This window comes from Spea bombifrons, chromosome 6, assembly GCF_027358695.1.
Source record: "Spea bombifrons isolate aSpeBom1 chromosome 6, aSpeBom1.2.pri, whole genome shotgun sequence".
Classification (NCBI taxonomy): domain Eukaryota; kingdom Metazoa; phylum Chordata; class Amphibia; order Anura; family Pelobatidae; genus Spea; species Spea bombifrons.
In genome coordinates this window covers 47834367-47851110 of record NC_071092.1, presented here as the reverse complement: position 1 = coordinate 47851110, position 16744 = coordinate 47834367, and the positions used below count along the sequence as shown (strand labels likewise).

The window sequence follows — 16744 nt, the reverse complement described above, 5'->3', positions numbered from 1 at the left end:
TTTCTATTTTGGGTCTCCTTTAAGTAGAATCTGCCGATATCAGGTCATATAGTTAGAACGGCGCTCTAGGAATCCCAGAATGAAATATTCAGGATACAGATTTAACGGAGTCGGCTCAGAAAAGGATATACGGATTCTAGACAATTATTTAACTTCTTGCGAATGAAGCATTATTTGTCTTCTGCCTATTAAAAATGTACTACAATGGAAAGGGTTAAGTTAATTGAGTATCTTTTTAAGAACAGAAGTAAGAAAAGGCAAATTTTTTTTTAATTCATAAAGTGATTAAAGTGTAAATTAAGAATACTGACAGCAGGGGGCGCCGCATCCGGTTCACATGCGCTCATAGCGTAACATGGGGAAGGTAGACGGCCCTCTGATTGCCCCCCCGCGGCAGCTGATATTGATAGGCACTCTTGTTGTTTATTGGTTGTCTTGTCTCAGTTCCCTGCTGGTTTTATTGCCCCCTTTGATTCCTGGTTCCAGGCACCACACTGGCCTAACAACGGTGAAGCATTACCTCCTGTTTCTGACCATTACGGTAATTCCAGTAAACCCCCTTCGTCGTACCCCGTGCCATACCTAATCTGCTCCTCGTTCTAGCATAAAGGGTCCAGCCAGCTGAAAAGCCCCCACTCTTCCATAAACTCATTGTACAGCGCCGCAGAATACGAAGGCGCTATATAAATCAATATGCAATATTTAGCTTTGCGATGATTCTGATTTCATAGAACTCTGCTGAAGCTCCGGCGTGCACTACTTATTAAAAGGTGTCGCTGCATTTTTTTTTTTTTTTTTTTTAATTACATTTTTTACCAGATTTATTCATTTTAATAGCTTATCTCGCTGCGAGCGGTGACAGCGCTCTGCGAGAGCCGCAGCACTCGGCTTAATTTAGCTTTATTGTCGCGTTAAGTGACAGCTGCTGCTTTAGCGAAGCATTCCAGGAAACGTTGCTACCAGCGACACGAACGCTGCCGGTACCACGGACCCGACACGGAACTCCTTTCACGCACAGAGCGTATAAACGGTAGGTTTTGGATCAAAGGGGTAAAAAAAAAAAGTGGAGCACTCAGCTGGAGTATTTCGCTGGCTGCCATGGCGACTGCTCCACTTCTAGCAGTAACAGTAATCGTTCCCACAACCGACCCTTCCTGAAAGTCACGCACTACTCACTCCTAACTGAAACAATGCATTTCCCCCTCTCTAGTTTAACCCCCCCCATCTGGCACCTAACGCACACAACACCATCCAGCAGCTCCACTACTTATTGCACACATCACCTCCTGGCAGCCCCTCGTCTTCCTCCACACACCATTACTCTGCCCTGTTCCACCCTGTGCACAGCATGATTCGGCAGCCCCTTTCCCCCCTGCATACCCCACCATTTACCAGCCCCTCTCCCACCTGCATACCCCACCATCCGGCAGGCCGTCTCCTCCCGTACATAGTACTATTTGGAAGCGCCTCGCTGTCATTATGAATGGGTGTCAAAAGACAGACCTCCACCCCCTTCTAAATATAATTTGTGTCACGGAATTATTTCCAAAGATACTGAAAGGTGGGAAAATGTTTCTGTCTGTAATCATGAAAGGATTAATAGATATATTTAGACCACTCGGCTTCCCGTTGCTCCGTATAGGGTTTGTGTCGGGTCTGCATGCCACTGGGATGGACGGGAGCCAGCAGGGTCCAAGTGAACGTACCCGGCGCGCATGTCCCGCCACAAAGAAATTATCAGGGAGGTGGCTTTTGCCTTCTTCCTGCGCGTGAAAAACATTAGGCGGCCGCCTTCTAAACGCATCCACTGGAACGTTTAATGAGTATTTTCCAAACCAAATATAAGTTATAGATTTTATTATCAAAGTTTCTTGTAAAACAAGATCTGCAGAACTGTACATCAACATGGCACAGATTGGAACCTAAGACTTGTTTTATTTGGTAATTAACAAAATCGAAGCCTCTGAAACTAACATACCAGCTATATTCTGCGTATTCTAGCACGGAATCACTATCGGATTGCTACCGAAATGATAGTGAACACAAATGCACGTTTATAGGTCTCAACACAACCGTGGAGCTTTGCTCTTAATCTTAAAACAAAAATAAAGGAAAAAAAGCAAAGTTCAGATTAAAAACACGTAATTTCTGGTGTTATGGGGGGAAAACCCAAAACAGGGAAGGGGTTAAAGTGGTGACTCCGTTTAAACCATTGCAGCACTGTCGCTGAAAGGGTCAAGAGCATAAAAACATTCCACAATACAGGAAAAAATATGTTTTTTGATATTTAATATATCCTGAAGATCATCGAACAAAAACAGAACTAAATGTTAAGAGGTCGTCGCTGCCTTCAAAGGGGGGGGGGGTTAATATTTAAGCAAAACAAAAAAGAACCCACAAAATACTCTGCTGTACAGCCATGAAACCTACGCTAGGAGGATGCGATTATAAAACGCTGCCGCCCGATTTACCGGCTGCCGGTCACATTTAACGTGCAATCAGTGTTATTTCCTACGGAAGTCATTTAGCACACAAAGAAACCGCGCAACTAAACAGCAAATCAGACAACTCATGCAGCAAATCTGGGGGGACGGGGGAGCTTTCATATATATACTCATTTTGTGGAATTGTGCCGTCCGCGTCACGTGACCTCTGTACGGATCGAATAAAAGCTGTTACGTTTTGTACAGCGAACAACAAGCTCGGTGTCGTATACAACCAAATAATAAGCAACATCTTAAATAGGAAGAAGATCACACAGGGGGTGACACCGGCCCTCGTCTCCAGTAACGTCTGCTGGCCGGACGCTCAGTCGCTCATGTCCATGTCCTCCTCGTGGTGGTCGTCTCCATTAACCTTGGAGTCTTTCACCGAATCGCCGCTCCCTCGCTCCAGTCCGCTCTCGCTCAGCTGGGTGGGACTCGCCTCGGTCACCATCATCTGCTCCAGCTTCTCCTTCTCGCTGTCGTAACCCTGCTCCTCTTCGTCGTAGTCGCGAGTCACCTTCTTCGCCAATAAGAGGAAAAATAAAAGAAAATATAAGCCTTGATGTGAAAGAGCGGCGCCAGCCCAGGACCCTCCGGACGAGAAGCCGAGGGGAGAAATTCCATTTATAAACTTACTTTCACATCCTTTTCACCTTCCGATCTCCTCTCGCGATCTTTGTCCTTGTCTTTGCTTTTCTTCTTTTTACTTGTGGATCGTTCTCTCTCATCTCTGTTCTTTTCACGATCCTTATCCTTCTTCTTTTCCTTTTTATGTCTAGAATGGAAAAAATTTGAAGGTTACCCACCTCTCCTGGACATAATCGGGCAGCAGTGCCAGGTATCTGCACATAGTTACATAATAAATAAGGTTGAAAAAAGACCTAAGTCCATCAAGTTCAACCCTTCTACCCAACCTTCCTACTCCTGATCCAAAACAAGGCAAAAACCCTAAATTAAGCTACTTCTGATTCTTCGAATTCTGCCATCGGGGGAAAAAATTCCTTCCTGACTCAAAAAGGCGATCGGATTTCTCCTTGGATCCAGAAGCTCTAAAATATTAATGCTGTTCTATTTATAGCCCTGTATAGACCCCTTTTGAAGGCATCTAACGTATCTGGTAACATCACCCCCCCTCGCTCAAGCATTATGTCATTCCGATGGACATTCCCCTGCCTTCAAGTTCGGCAATAAGCTCAGGGGGGCCGCATCGTGCCGTTGGCACATTTTCCAGGCTGTGGAGCCAGGACTCACACAGGGAGGGGGGATGCTCTGGAGTTACTAACTCTGCAGGGCAGGTGGAGTTTAGGGGCAAAGAAGGATTTTAGCAAAACACTATTTTAGGGGGGCTTCCATGCATTAAAGTGGTCACAGGTATTTATTGGCTGTTAGTATAAATACCTTCTGGGAGACGGGGAGCGGGACGGCTTCCTTTTAGGAGATCTCATCTTTTTGGGAGACCTTGACGCGCTTCGGCTCTTTCTCCTCCTTCTGTCTCTGAAATAATAATAATTAAAAAAAAATGTATATTAAAAAAAAATTGCGCCCAGTCAGCACTAAATGCCATCACTGCGCTGATACAATATGTTCGGGTCTCATTTAAAGTGGTAACGCTGCCAAGGATTTATGTGCGGATTGCAAAGTACCTGCTTGTGCTTCTAGATCGCCTGGTTGTGCTGTAGCTTTTAGGTGGGGTTTTTGAACGCTTTTTTTCTTTTTCTTCTCTCTTTTTCTCTCTAAAACAAGCAACACAGATTTGATAAGTTCTGTTATTCTAAACACCCATAATGACGTCAGAAGCAATACGGATTCCAGGTAATCACGCCCGGGCCGGAAGACAAGTCACGCCGACTGATACGTTAAGGAAGCTGATGGCCGCGTACCTGGGCTTCGACGCACTGCGGGATCTCCGACTTCGCTCTCTGGAGTGAGTTCTCCTGCGTCTCGGGCTCTTGGATCGTCGCCTGCTTCTAGACTTTGAATGCGATCTCCTTCTTGATCGGCTTCTAGAACGTCTAACAAAACAGCAGATTAGTGCATACTAGAAAAGAACAAAGTTCTCGATTCCTCACCTACAGAAAAATTAATTAGAGAGAGAGGGACTCCTGGCGTCACACCTGTAACACTAAAGAGAATTTACTTAAACATCCCGTACATTATGCCTCTGATTCTCATTATCTGCAATAATATATTTGTAATAAAGGAATCTGAAAACCTGAGAAAAGTACATTTCAGACTGCTGCCCCTACGAGACACACATATGATTGTTTTTTGCTTATTTTAAGTTATGGACACCATTATATGGATTGGATTTGTTTACAATGTGTTAGAGACCCACTTTACATAGACAAAGAAAGAATGCTTATAAAGCAGGAAAGAGAAAGTTAAAATGACTGTATATTGGTAATCCTGGTGACTGATTAAATCTGGTTTATGAAAATGTTTAAAGGGCAGAGGTTGGGCACAGAACCTGCTTTTTCTCCCCTGATATTATGGGGGTTCAGCTCCCGTACCTGTGTCTGGAAGAGGAAGGCGTCCTTCTGCGTCTGGATCGAGAACGCGATCGTGAAGAATGTTTTTTGCCTTTATCATCTTTCTTGTCTGCAAAATTCAGGAAGTTTAGGTTGGAAGCTGAATTCTAACATTTATGGTGTACAAAAAAAATAAAAAAAAATAAATAAAAAAAAGTACCTGGTTCGATGGCAGCAGAAATGAGAGACTGCGCCTCCCGCACTCTTTTCATGGCCTCCTCGATATCTTTATTCGAGGTGTCTGACTTCAGAGCCGGAGACACCAGACCCGCCGTCACATGGTTCAACCTAACAGACAAATGCATCACTTGTTGATTTTTTTTCCTTAAAAACCTAAACTTAACCCCTTCATGTCCCTTAGGGCATACATGTATGTTGCAGAAGGGATCTGTTCGACCCTCTTGCTGACCCCTTGCGAAAAATAAATAAGTGAAAAAACTTATTGGGAGCTCAGCGATTATACATTTTGGATAATATCACTTGACAAGACATATCCCCAACGGATCTCTATCGATACTGCGCTTGGGACAATACAAAAGAAAAAAATATATAATATAAATATATATATATATATAAAATTAAACCATTACCTCCAAACCCCTTAAAGCCAGCAGTATTAATAAATGTACATATTACCGTACTAAATATATGGTAATACGTACATATAAAAATATCTATGCGAGTGACTATTCAAGAGATGTTGCTCCTGAGCATAAATTGGGTGATTATTCAACTGTGCAAAATTTTTTTTTCCTAATTTAGTATTTTTTTTTTTTATTAATAACTACTATTTATGTTTTACGGTTGGGCGCATTAGATATCACGAAGGGGAAACACAGTTCGCAAACAAAAGTCTTGTCGTAAGATGTTGAGAACATGCATTAGGTAGGTTAGTTAGGGGCCCCGTGACATGTATGCCAACGGTGGAAACTAAACATTTGTAACTATACTTTGATCCATACATGCGCAGTATTGGTGTGTTATTTAAACCCAGGAACTCTGTCACACAGACAGGGTAAAATTATCTTTTACATTTACAAAAAGGAATGGAACTGTAACCTACTTAGGATCAACGGTGGTCATAAGTTTCAGAAGCTGATCTGCGGCCAGAGACTACAGGGGAGAAGAAAAAGAAAAATAAATGAGGAAAAGAACCACGCAAATCCTAGAAGAAAATCAGCAGCACAAACGTATGAGGTTATAAAGCACAGTAAAAAGTTGTTATTCTTCAGAGAAATAGATTTCAAGATGAAATGATTACTTATTTTTATGGGATACATATTACGCAAAAAACGCGAGATCCTTCTGTAGATCCACATATCATTGCTGTTAAAACAGGGTAATAAAAGCATTTCTACCATAAAAACAACAAAGTTATAGAAAACCAAAACGGACCAAAAATCTGTTAAAAAAATAAATAAATCTAAAAGCTTCCAGTGTGCATTTTTTTGTCTTAGATCATTTATTTCTGTCTTTATGTCTCAGCTGTCGAAAGTCACAGTATTAATGGATTAAAAAGTTGCAGATATGCCTCTTTCATACACAAAAGCAATTCTAATGCTTCAAAGGTTTGCCTAATCATTTTCTTAAGTGTGAAAAAGAAAGTTTACTGGCTCTTTAAGGCACACACTGGGATGTAATGAGAAACACGCTGGACTCCATAACACTAAACGCCTGAAGTTGGTACAGACATGAATTCAGTACATCTGGAACCCCTGCTGTAAAGAAATAGTGTTAACAGCGGACGTCCTGATGACCAGGCAGTCTTTAAGATAACAATCTATTGAAAGATCAGTGGGATGATAAATACTTGTTCCAGTAGAGCCGACGGGTTGATCCTATAATCTGGAAACGTATCCAAAGCGAGCGCCGACAGTACCTGTGAGTTTAGGCTCGCTCCTGGAAGCGTAAGGGCTGCAAGAGTTGGATCGAGAGTAGGGGCCCCCAAAGCAGCGAGAGGAACGGCTCCGATCTGCGGAAATACAGAGCATCAGAAAAATCAGTGCGGAAACAGGCAGAGAGTTGTCATAAAGCGATAGGGAAGCCGGGATCAGACACAGGTCTAAACTACACAACTCTGAAGATGGAAGTAATTTTATAATATCGATAAACTACTAGAAGATGACCTGTGGAACAGAACTGATACTCCCCAAGGGCCCAGGATGGAGAAATTGCTCATGGGGGGGGGGTCTCAAAACAATGCTCCAGGGATGGGTTTTTAATGAGACGACTTATAGCCACCATGGCCCTTACAGGCACTTAAGCAGATGACAGCCAAATGCCCCCTAAGCAAATACATGGAGGGGTTTTGAATAATCCCCTGCTATGCATTTGACGACCCCGCAGTTCCTAAGCTTGCCCTGGCATGTGAGCAGTATACTCTGCGTCGGCGAGTAAAGCGAGACCTTTACTGCCCCCGACGTGCTGAGAAAACAGGACCTGGAGGGGGAAACGGCACCAAAGGTTTGATATTTTTACCTAAATGTATATTAAAGGCCTTGAAGAGTAAATTAATACACAGGACATCGCAAGTAGTATCTCACAGAGACGACGGGTGAGGAGGCTCCGGCCATGAATATATTTAGCGTGTTTCCCGCTAGTAGTGGAAGAAAATGTATGCCTTGGATGGGGTATTTTTTTAAATATTGGGGCCCTGAGCTGGTACTTGGGAACTAATAAAATGAATAAACTGAGCATTGATAAGTGGGGCGCTCTGTACCTACCTGACCCAGTGGGTTGGGGGTTGGCAAAAGCCCCCCTCCGGGCAGCAAACCGGCCACTGCATTGGCAGGAGCGACTAAAGACAGGGCCTTTGCTTCATCAGGAATGATTCCTACAGAGAAACGAGCTTGTGTTAGAAACAACAACTTAAGGAAGGAAAAAAAACAAAACTAAAAAAAAATAAACACAAAAAAAAACTGAAAACACCCAGCATCGTGTTCCCTGACAGCACATATTCTGGCCATCTTTATCTAGATCTATAAAGACTTCACCATTAAAATGTATTTCAATCCATTCACTAATCTTTAACTGTTTCTCTACAAACAAAAAAAGGTTAAAAGGTTCTAAGTGCAAAAAAAATAATGAAAATCAAACGAGAAATTATTCCACAATACACACTACTTGGTTTTGTGTGAACGCTGCCGGGATTTCATCACCTGTACTCGATTTTTAAGTCATGAACCAAACGTATGCAAGCACAGACGGCTCTTCGCTGGTGTAATCTCAACTTTCAAAAGCTGTTTTATGAACAACGACTCGAGTCGGCTGCTTCACTATAAAGCACACAGAAAAATGAAGATACACAAGACAAAAAGAAGTATGATTTAGGAGTTATTCAAACGGAACAGTTTGCCATCTCTGCATACCTACCATACCCGTGTGTGAGAAAGACGCTCGCTTTGAGTGCTGGTGTGTTTGTGTGTGGGGGGCGTTATCCGCTAAATAAGGGGTCTTTACTGAAGGTCTTTTTGAGGGGGTTGCCGGGAGTCTTTTTACCGTACGTTCCTTACCTGTTCGAGCTCTAACAGCCATGCCAAGGGTGGGTTAGCAGCAGAAGACAGCTGAATTAACCTTAAGGGGGGTGAGGGACCGGGGGTCATTATTTATAACGTACCCCAAAACAGCTGCTAGATGTAAGCTATCAGCTGCCGCGGCTTATGCCACGTTAGAAAAGGTCACCCAGTTTCTGCCATAATGTGGATCGTCTCGCTGGGCTGTAAAGCGCGTTCAATCCATTATGTGAGAAGATGAATACGATCTCCAACGGGGAAATACAATGTAGTAAGTTCTAAAGGAAAAAGATGTAGCTGTTTTGTGCCCGTGCCCTCCCAAAATCAGATGAAAACTGAAACCCCCGAAACAGAAAGGAAAAAGAAAAAAAAAGAAAAACTAAAATAAAAACTACAGATTTGCAAATACCAGTAAATTGGTCTTGACTGTGCATTAAGAAACTGCATGTCATCATTAAACATAGAATTTGTACAGGGCACTTAAACTGGATAAACTGCAGAAGAAAACGGTTGAGTGGCATTTTCAGCTGGGCCTGGTATAAAGTTCAGGCTGAACCAGGGGAAAGAACTGTAAAACACAACAACAAAAAAAGAAAAACCACTGTTAAATAAACGTAATGGCTCCGTCCACCTACTCTGAGAACGGCAGATCTTAAAAGTCAAACGCCTATCGCGCTGCAGGGGGTCGTGGAGGCAGGGGGTCGGGGGCGACGTGCGTCCGCTCTAAACGTTACGTATATGTATATGCCTTAAATACGTCTATGGTAAATCTCACAGAGGGGGAGGAATAATCTTGCATGCATGTCTCCAAAGACAATATAATAATGCTCAATATTTCGGGAAAAAAAAATTATTTTTAAATATTTTTAAATTAACTTATCTTGAGACAGCAGGTTTTTTTTTATCATGCACCATTTGTTTCACATTTCAATTAATTGAACTAAAAAAAATTAAAAAATATATATCTATATATAAATAAAAAAAGCAATGAGGACCCTCACCGGATAATTTTCATGCGTCAAGTTTTTTTTTTTGTATTTTTTTTTACGCTGCCGCTTTGTTAGAACCATGAAATACTGCTTGGATGTGGTGAAATGAAAGAAAAAAAGAAAAAAAGAAAGAAAAAACAGACAAAAGAAAAAACATTAACCAGTAAACCTACAAACCTGCCCAAAATCTATTACGCATACATACAGTACATAAATAAATTACCAGTTACCCTAAAACCGGCGCAAAGCCATACATTAATAGAAATGGGGGGAAAAAAGGTGAGATGTGGAAATTCTCAAAATGTAATAAGCATTAAACTGCAATGACCCAAAATTCCTGTTTCATTTGAAGTAACGGAAACCTTGTTAAAAATGTTTTAAGGCATAAAATGCAAGTATCGGTCTGAACGGAAAACAGACGCGTCTATAAACATACAATAAATTAATTTATGCTATAGATACAGATGCAGTTCGAGTACCAGGTGAAACGATGAATTTCCAGGCTCGTTTGGGGATTAAAGACTAATTCTGATGCAAACTGGTAAAAACAGTGCAATTGGCATAGCAACCAAGAGAGCGTTTCTGCCGACTGCTCCACTTTTATCACTTTGCACCATATGTACATATATTTCCAGAAAGCCTGTTTGGATCTTGGATTGAATAGCTGCTCACAAAGTGTGTTAGTTAATTAATGTCGAACGCTCAACTTTACGTTAGGACCGTGCCTTTGGCGGTGCTCCCGGCCCGATGGACGGCTCGTGGTGCTGAGCATAGAGGATGGAACTCGCACAAGCTCAGTAGCCAAAGGCTGGCTGGAGAGTCACAGCGGAAGAGCCTTTTACCTTGTTTTAAAAGCTTGTACAGGTTGAATGCCAAATCAATAGCATAATGACATCGAAAAGCAACTCCCACGCTGCCGAGACCCCCGTTATTCCTTTATTACCAAATTAACCAAGGAAGGGTGGGAGTCGGACACTTTGTTAGTACGCTTTAGGGGGTCTGCTTTGCAGTGTTGGTTATAAGTGGCTAATAGAAGCGGTGAGCATAGAAATATATCAGAAGCCCTGGACTGAAATACTAAAGCCCTGGCCATCGAGCAGCTGCTTATTGTGTGATGAGGGCTTCGAGAGGCCGTAGCGAGTGCGGCAAGCAACAAAAAGGCAGGGATTACAGGGGAAGCGAAGACCACTGAACATCAAACTTCTAATACTGAACACCTGAGAAGGCAAAGGGCCAAATGCAATACAGGATAGTCCCGCTCCGGGGCCACGCAAGGCGCTAGTTACTGAAAAGTTTGGTAAAGGGGTCTCCACGGGGGAATGAACTTGGGAAGTGACTGAGGGGCCACTAGGTCTGGGCTCGATAATATATGAAAGCATTGCTTTCGTTGAGCCATTTGTCTGCTTGTATAAAGATCATGCTGGAGCAGTGCGATTATACAGCTCGGGACATTTCAACATTAGAAGTTTAATCCCCTTCATTTGCCAAAAAGATTCTAATGAACATGTATTATTTAGATAGCCCACGGTGACCAGCGTTTAAACTGGACACCCCCCATCACCTGGTAATCCCAGACATAAACACGTTTCTTTCCCATAGCTAGCGCTTTAAAAGGGTGATGATGTTTCTCTGTTTCTGGGATCCAACCCACATCACACCTAAGTTGTCTTGGGGTAAAAAGATACAGGTCTCCCACAGGAGACGTGGTCTGCCCCACTTAATGTTCAAAAGAGAGTAAGACGGGTTACATTAAGGCTCATTTCTTGCATTGCCTTAAATGTTAACATTTACCCCTCCCCCAAAAAAAACCTTAAAGCAGCGTGAAACCCAGCACGTCACGGCTTAATACAGCAAATGGAAGAAAACAAGGGCTAATAAGAGCAAAGAAAGAACACAGAGGTAATTACACCACGAAAAACACTCAGGGACACGGGTGCTCGCTGGCGTCTAGTTACTGTCTACAAATCCCCTGAAGCAGCAGAGGACCCACTTTTTTCTGCCGTCAGGAAGGGCTTTGCAAACGCCTTCTCCACTACGAAGATCACACACACAAATAACAGAGAAAAGAGTTCATTATTTGGCAAATACTGTTGCATACAGGAGGGGGCAAATCATGAGAGCAAAAGAAATCAGGGAAGGAAAGGGGACACCCGGCACCCTCCGAAGAAACCACGAGGAATCCATGGTAGACGTGGCATTAACGGAATGGGTTAACATGCCGGCCGCGGCTCAACCGCAAACCGTTACCTTTCTGGCACCACACTGAAACTGCAGGCGGGGAGCTAAGGCATTGAAAAGGAGGCTAGCACACCGTTACAGAGAAGGGTTTCACCTGAAACGGATCATTTTAAGAGTTAAAAGCCGTGTAACCAATGGCAGCACTCTATATACAGCTGTCACAGAGGCCATGTACTCCATATACACAGACGTAAGTAAGCCGCCTAATCTTGATACCAGGGCTCGACAAATCGGCCAGCCACGGCTTCTAGATGTGTAGATACGACTAATAGGTTCCTTAGTCCTAAAAATGTTTAAAAACATACCAAGCCGGCTCAATATTTGCCTGTTTGGCTTCTGACTTCAACGTTCATTTGTCAAGCCCTGGTTTATAGCAATGTAGTTAGATTTGAAAGGGGGGAGATCTTGTTAGTGACGAGTTCAGTGCCTTTACGGCATTCTCAGGTGTGAATTTAGCCGAGGCCGTACCTGTACTCGGCGAGGCGATTAGGACGCGATGTAAAGAGGCCATGCAGTTTTAGTATGTGTGCCGGAGGCAATGCTCAGAGTACCAGGGATCACGCGAGGGAGTAACACGCATCATGCTTTTTTCCATCAGAAACCGATTCCCCGCTCCCACAGTGACAAAATAAAGAAGATAAATGTAAGCGAGCGGAGTACAAACCTTCGGCGTACGGCACCACTATCAGAGCTCTGTCGACGAACACCGTGTTGGTCAGGTGCTGGGAGACGACCGCCGAGTCTGCATCTTGGAACTTTACAAAACAGACACGAGATGTTACAGGCAAAGGAGATTCACTAAAAAAAGGAAAGGAAAAAGCCAGGTGAAATCGGGGTGTGAAATTAGCATGCGATGGACCACACCGCCCTAGAGAAAGTATTTAAAGGGACAATCATGGCCGCAGCGTATGGGTCGTGGGTTCGGCGGATCAAATTATTTGATTTGCTCCGCGGCTCCTCGCTCTCGTAATCCGAGCAGGGTTTCGGGGAGAAGCGCTGCTCGGATACTCGGATAGCGGTTTCTCTATCGTAGACATCTGTTCAAGGACAGATAAGACCCCCTCGCAAATCTGGCTCAGAGACGGAAGCCGCGTTCCCAGCCTCCGGGGATCTGCCCCACGCTTAGTAACCACTGAAAACAAATATTTATTAGTTTTATCACAATATATCAGGATATCAAACTATTATTTGTAACGGATTCTAATCGCAATTTTCAAAACATGTAACAAAGCAAAAAGGTCTATTTTGAACAAAGCGGAACAAATACGTCACAAAGCGCACCATCTGGAGTCCCAAATATCAGCAGAGCTTGAATCCGGCAGAAGGCGCTGCGAGACGTGAAACTGCATCATATATCCAAAGCCCTGCAACCAACCTCACCGTGCCGAACCTCGACAGACACAAGAGGCCTTTGCGCATGCGGGGTTAACTCTAGTTTATGGTATTCACTACTAAGAATTCTTTAAATAGCCGTTTACTGAACAATTAACCATAACCCTGAAAATGTCTGACTGTCTCAATACCATGAAAACGCTGACAGCATAGAAACAAATGCTTCTGTGCAAGAAAGAAGTCACTTTTCTGTGTAATTGTTTAGCTGCGATCAGGGTCTTTGCAGCCGCGCGGCTATAAATAATAATCTGATCACGTGTCGGGCAAAGAGATTCTGCAAACGTATCACCCGCACGGCGCAGAAACCGGAGACGTCTTCACCAAGAAGCATGCAGCTCATCGAACGCATCGACACAAAAATAAAAAGGGGTTTCTAACCATCAATTAGCCTTTATACTTAAACTTGGATCAGCGAACACAACGTGCCACTGGAACACAGGAGTGATGGGAGTGATAAAGGGCCATTGGAACACAGGAGTGATGGGAGTGATAAAGGGCCATTGGAACACAGGAGTGATGGGAGTGATAAAGGGCCATTGGAACACAGGAGTGATGGGAGTGATAAAGGGTCATTGGAACACAGGAGTGATGGGAGTGATAAAGGGCCATTGGAACCCAGGAGTGATGGGAGTGATAAAGGGTCATTGGAACCCAGGAGTGATGGGAGTGATAAAGGGCCATTGGAACACAGGAGTGATGGGAGTGATAAAGGGCCATTGGAACACAGGAGTGATGGGAGTGATAAAGGGTCATTGGAACCCAGGAGTGATGGGAGTGATAGAGGGCCATTGGAACACAGGAGTGATGGGAGTGATAAAAGGCCTCTGTATACCTATGAAGAGATTACTTTAAAAATTAGCTGTTTCCAGCTACAATAGTCATTAACCCCGTCTGCGCTGGATTTCTGATCCATTTCACATTATTTTAATGGACAAAATTTGCTTTTCCATCAATAACGGAAGACAAGATAAGGAATTTCTGCTTAACGGGGAATAACCCCTAAACTACACTTATGGCGCTTTTACAAAGAAAAGAACGGCAGCCGGTAAACCCTCTCTCCTCTGTGCTTTAGATAAATGAGCGCATTTGGAAATACTTTTAAACCGAGCCGCTGGGGAGAGGATCACAAAAAAACAAAAGTCCAAGATAGCAGAACAGCCTCGGGGCGCCGCGGTCTTTAACCCCTTGTATGTAAATACTGATAACCTCGAGTGTCAGAAAAGGGATGATGCAACTCGTCTGAAATCTGGCCGAGAACTGAAAATGAAACCCAAGAGGCTGCCTGATATTGTGGGTCTGCGGTTCCTGGTTTAGCACAGAGCACACGGATAACGTCACGGGGGGGGACAGGCGGGTGCGATCCGCGAGTAAAAATAAAGCTCCGGGTAGAGATATAACGAACAATCTCCTAAAACACGGACGACGGGGTAGTTATAAGGAGTGAACACTCTGAACGCAGCGGTTGTTGCTTCTTACTTGATTTCAACATTTCCTTAAGGATCAGCAGCACCGAGTATACAGCACGGAAAGGACTACTCCCGTAACATAAAAGTATTTCTCCTGCCGTGTAACACAACAAACGCTAAACAACAGATGTTTCATTATATAAATTAAATATATATAAATATATAAAGTGCAGCTCCAGGGAAGGAAAGAAGTAACATATAAACCAGGTGGTTTATGAAACTGAACCCGGGACGAGCTCCTTCTGAAAGGGGTTTATTCGCTAAAGGGAGAGTTTGCAGGAGGTTTGCTGTGGTTTTTAACGCTCACTACATTATTCATTATGAAAGTGAATACAGGGAGGTTTCTCCACCATCCAGGGCTGTGCTTGGCCCTGTATAATGCATACAACAATGGGTAAGAGGATCTCACTGATTTAACTATAAATTATGAAGTCAAGAAGCAGAAACCCAACTCCCCATTTAGTGAATAAACCCCAGAGAGTGATGAAATGATGTATTATTGAGTAAAGCTGCAGGCTCCTAATCTACTTAAGGGGAACAAAGACCTGCTTGTGCCAGAACGGCTCGGAGCGGCCAGATATTAAAATCATCGGCCACTACTTACATAGAAACACAGATTTAACCGGCCCAAGACGGCCCCCATCTCGTCGCCCATTTCTCCTGCTGTAAAGACTCAAACCTTAAATCAGTCGTTGGTCTCGTCTTAGATTCAGGAGCCATATGTTTATCGCATGCATGTTTAACACCCGCCTCACTGTATTACCCTCTACCACATATGCTGGGACGCTCCTCCATTTATCTACCACCCTCTCAGTAAAGTAAAAAACTTCCTTGCATTCCATCCAACCATATGCAATTATGAACAATTATACAAGAAACCACTACTCAAGGATTACTAAACGATTCAGCAACGCATTTCAATACATTCAAAACTTAAACTAGGAATTTCCTTTGAATTCATTTACCGGGGCCGGAGGAATCATAGTAACCAAGTGGCCCCTAAAGTCCTATATGACTACTGATACCTACACAGACTTGACCCTTTGAGTGCCAGACACAAAGTGATAAAGTTAATGCCCCTTGAGCGCAAAACATGCCTCATCAACATCTACAAAGTCATTTAATGTAGAATTTATATAGTTTTTTTGCAGTGACATTTAATATATAAATATGCGTCCGTGTGTGTGTGTGTGTAATTATATATATATATATTACACGCACATTATACAGATATATATATATATATATATACACATACATATAAGAACATTAAACTCCCAGCCTAGAGAAGTGAACAGGACTCTACAAACCAACAGCCTTGATTTTTTTGCCCTCATTCCCTAAAGCACCCCATCACACCAGATAATCACTATTTTAATATCTAAGCGCCAAGCCCCCCCAACAGCCATAACAACCTCCCTGCATCCCCACAATCCATACCCACCTTTACGCACCCCCACAGCAAGTACCCCCTCTGCCCCAGATTATACCCCAAATCACCCCAAAAAGCTACAGTCTATGCCTCCCTTTATGGCCGTGCTCTTCCTTTGTCTGCAACTCCCTCACAGACCATAAAATTACCTCAGCGCCCCCGCAAGATATAACCCCTCTTACTGCCCCCCCCACAGGCCCTACCCCACATTGTCTGCAATCCCCCACAAACCATTATTCTTTCAGCACCCCCACAAGATGTACCCCAACCTTCAGGCCGCACACCTACGGCCCACTCCTCACAGAACCCAATCCCCTCACTCACTCGGGCGGGAAGAGTCGCAGCTCCTCGATCTTCCCCAGGAAACCGAACAGCGTCCGCATCTGCTCGGAGGTGGCGCTCGGGGACACGTTCGTCACCTGGATCACGTCTGTGGAACTCATGATCGCGCGCCCTGCTCTGACATTAAACACGGAGACAAAAGAGCAACAGGATTAGTAAGAGCGACACAGCGAGTCACACGCACGACGACCCCGGCGCCATGCACCGAACAACGACTGGGCCGCACGCTCCCACAATGCACTGCACGAGCATGCGCACTGCGCCACAGCACGGCCAGCCGTCAGGGGGCAGTGTGACACTCGCTGATACTCACAGACAGACGATGCTATTCCCCGGCCAGCCGCCAGGGGGCACTCACT

General features: G+C 43.9%; 1 protein-coding gene across 3 annotated transcripts; it reads right to left on the bottom strand.

Moving 5' to 3' along the window:
* Positions 1-1840: 1840 nt before the first annotated feature.
* Positions 1841-16623, bottom strand: SRSF11 (serine and arginine rich splicing factor 11). 3 transcript variants are annotated; one of them, XM_053468792.1, is made up of 12 exons: positions 16368-16623; positions 12418-12551; positions 7738-7847; positions 6825-6986; positions 6078-6127; positions 5175-5302; positions 4997-5084; positions 4367-4489; positions 4130-4219; positions 3885-3980; positions 3123-3261; positions 1841-3006 (listed from the first exon to the last, which is right to left on the bottom strand). In XM_053468792.1, the coding sequence occupies exons 1-12, from the start codon at positions 16484-16486 to the stop codon at positions 2809-2811; spliced, it is 1437 nt and encodes a 478-aa protein (XP_053324767.1). In that variant the 5' UTR covers positions 16487-16623; the 3' UTR covers positions 1841-2808. The 3 variants fall into 3 exon arrangements, with proteins under 3 accessions (XP_053324767.1, XP_053324766.1, XP_053324768.1); XM_053468791.1 differs by having other exon boundaries at positions 4367-4498; positions 16368-16622; XM_053468793.1 differs by having other exon boundaries at positions 4367-4498; positions 6894-6986; positions 16368-16621.
* Positions 16624-16744: the final 121 nt, after the last annotated feature.

Bases quoted from the DNA above. Each gene is read 5' to 3' on its own strand.
- SRSF11 (XM_053468791.1), bottom strand. From the start codon at position 16,486: ATGAGTTCCACAGACGTGATCCAGGTGACGAACGTGTCCCCGAGCGCC. The intron at 12,552-16,367 runs GTGAGTGAGGGG...TCCTTTTTTTAG, and splicing joins CTGCGACTCTTCCCGCCCGA to TGAATCTCCTTTGCCTGTAA. The intron at 5,085-5,174 runs GTACTTTTTTTT...TGAATTTTGCAG, and splicing joins TTCTGCTGCCATCGAACCAG to ACAAGAAAGATGATAAAGGC.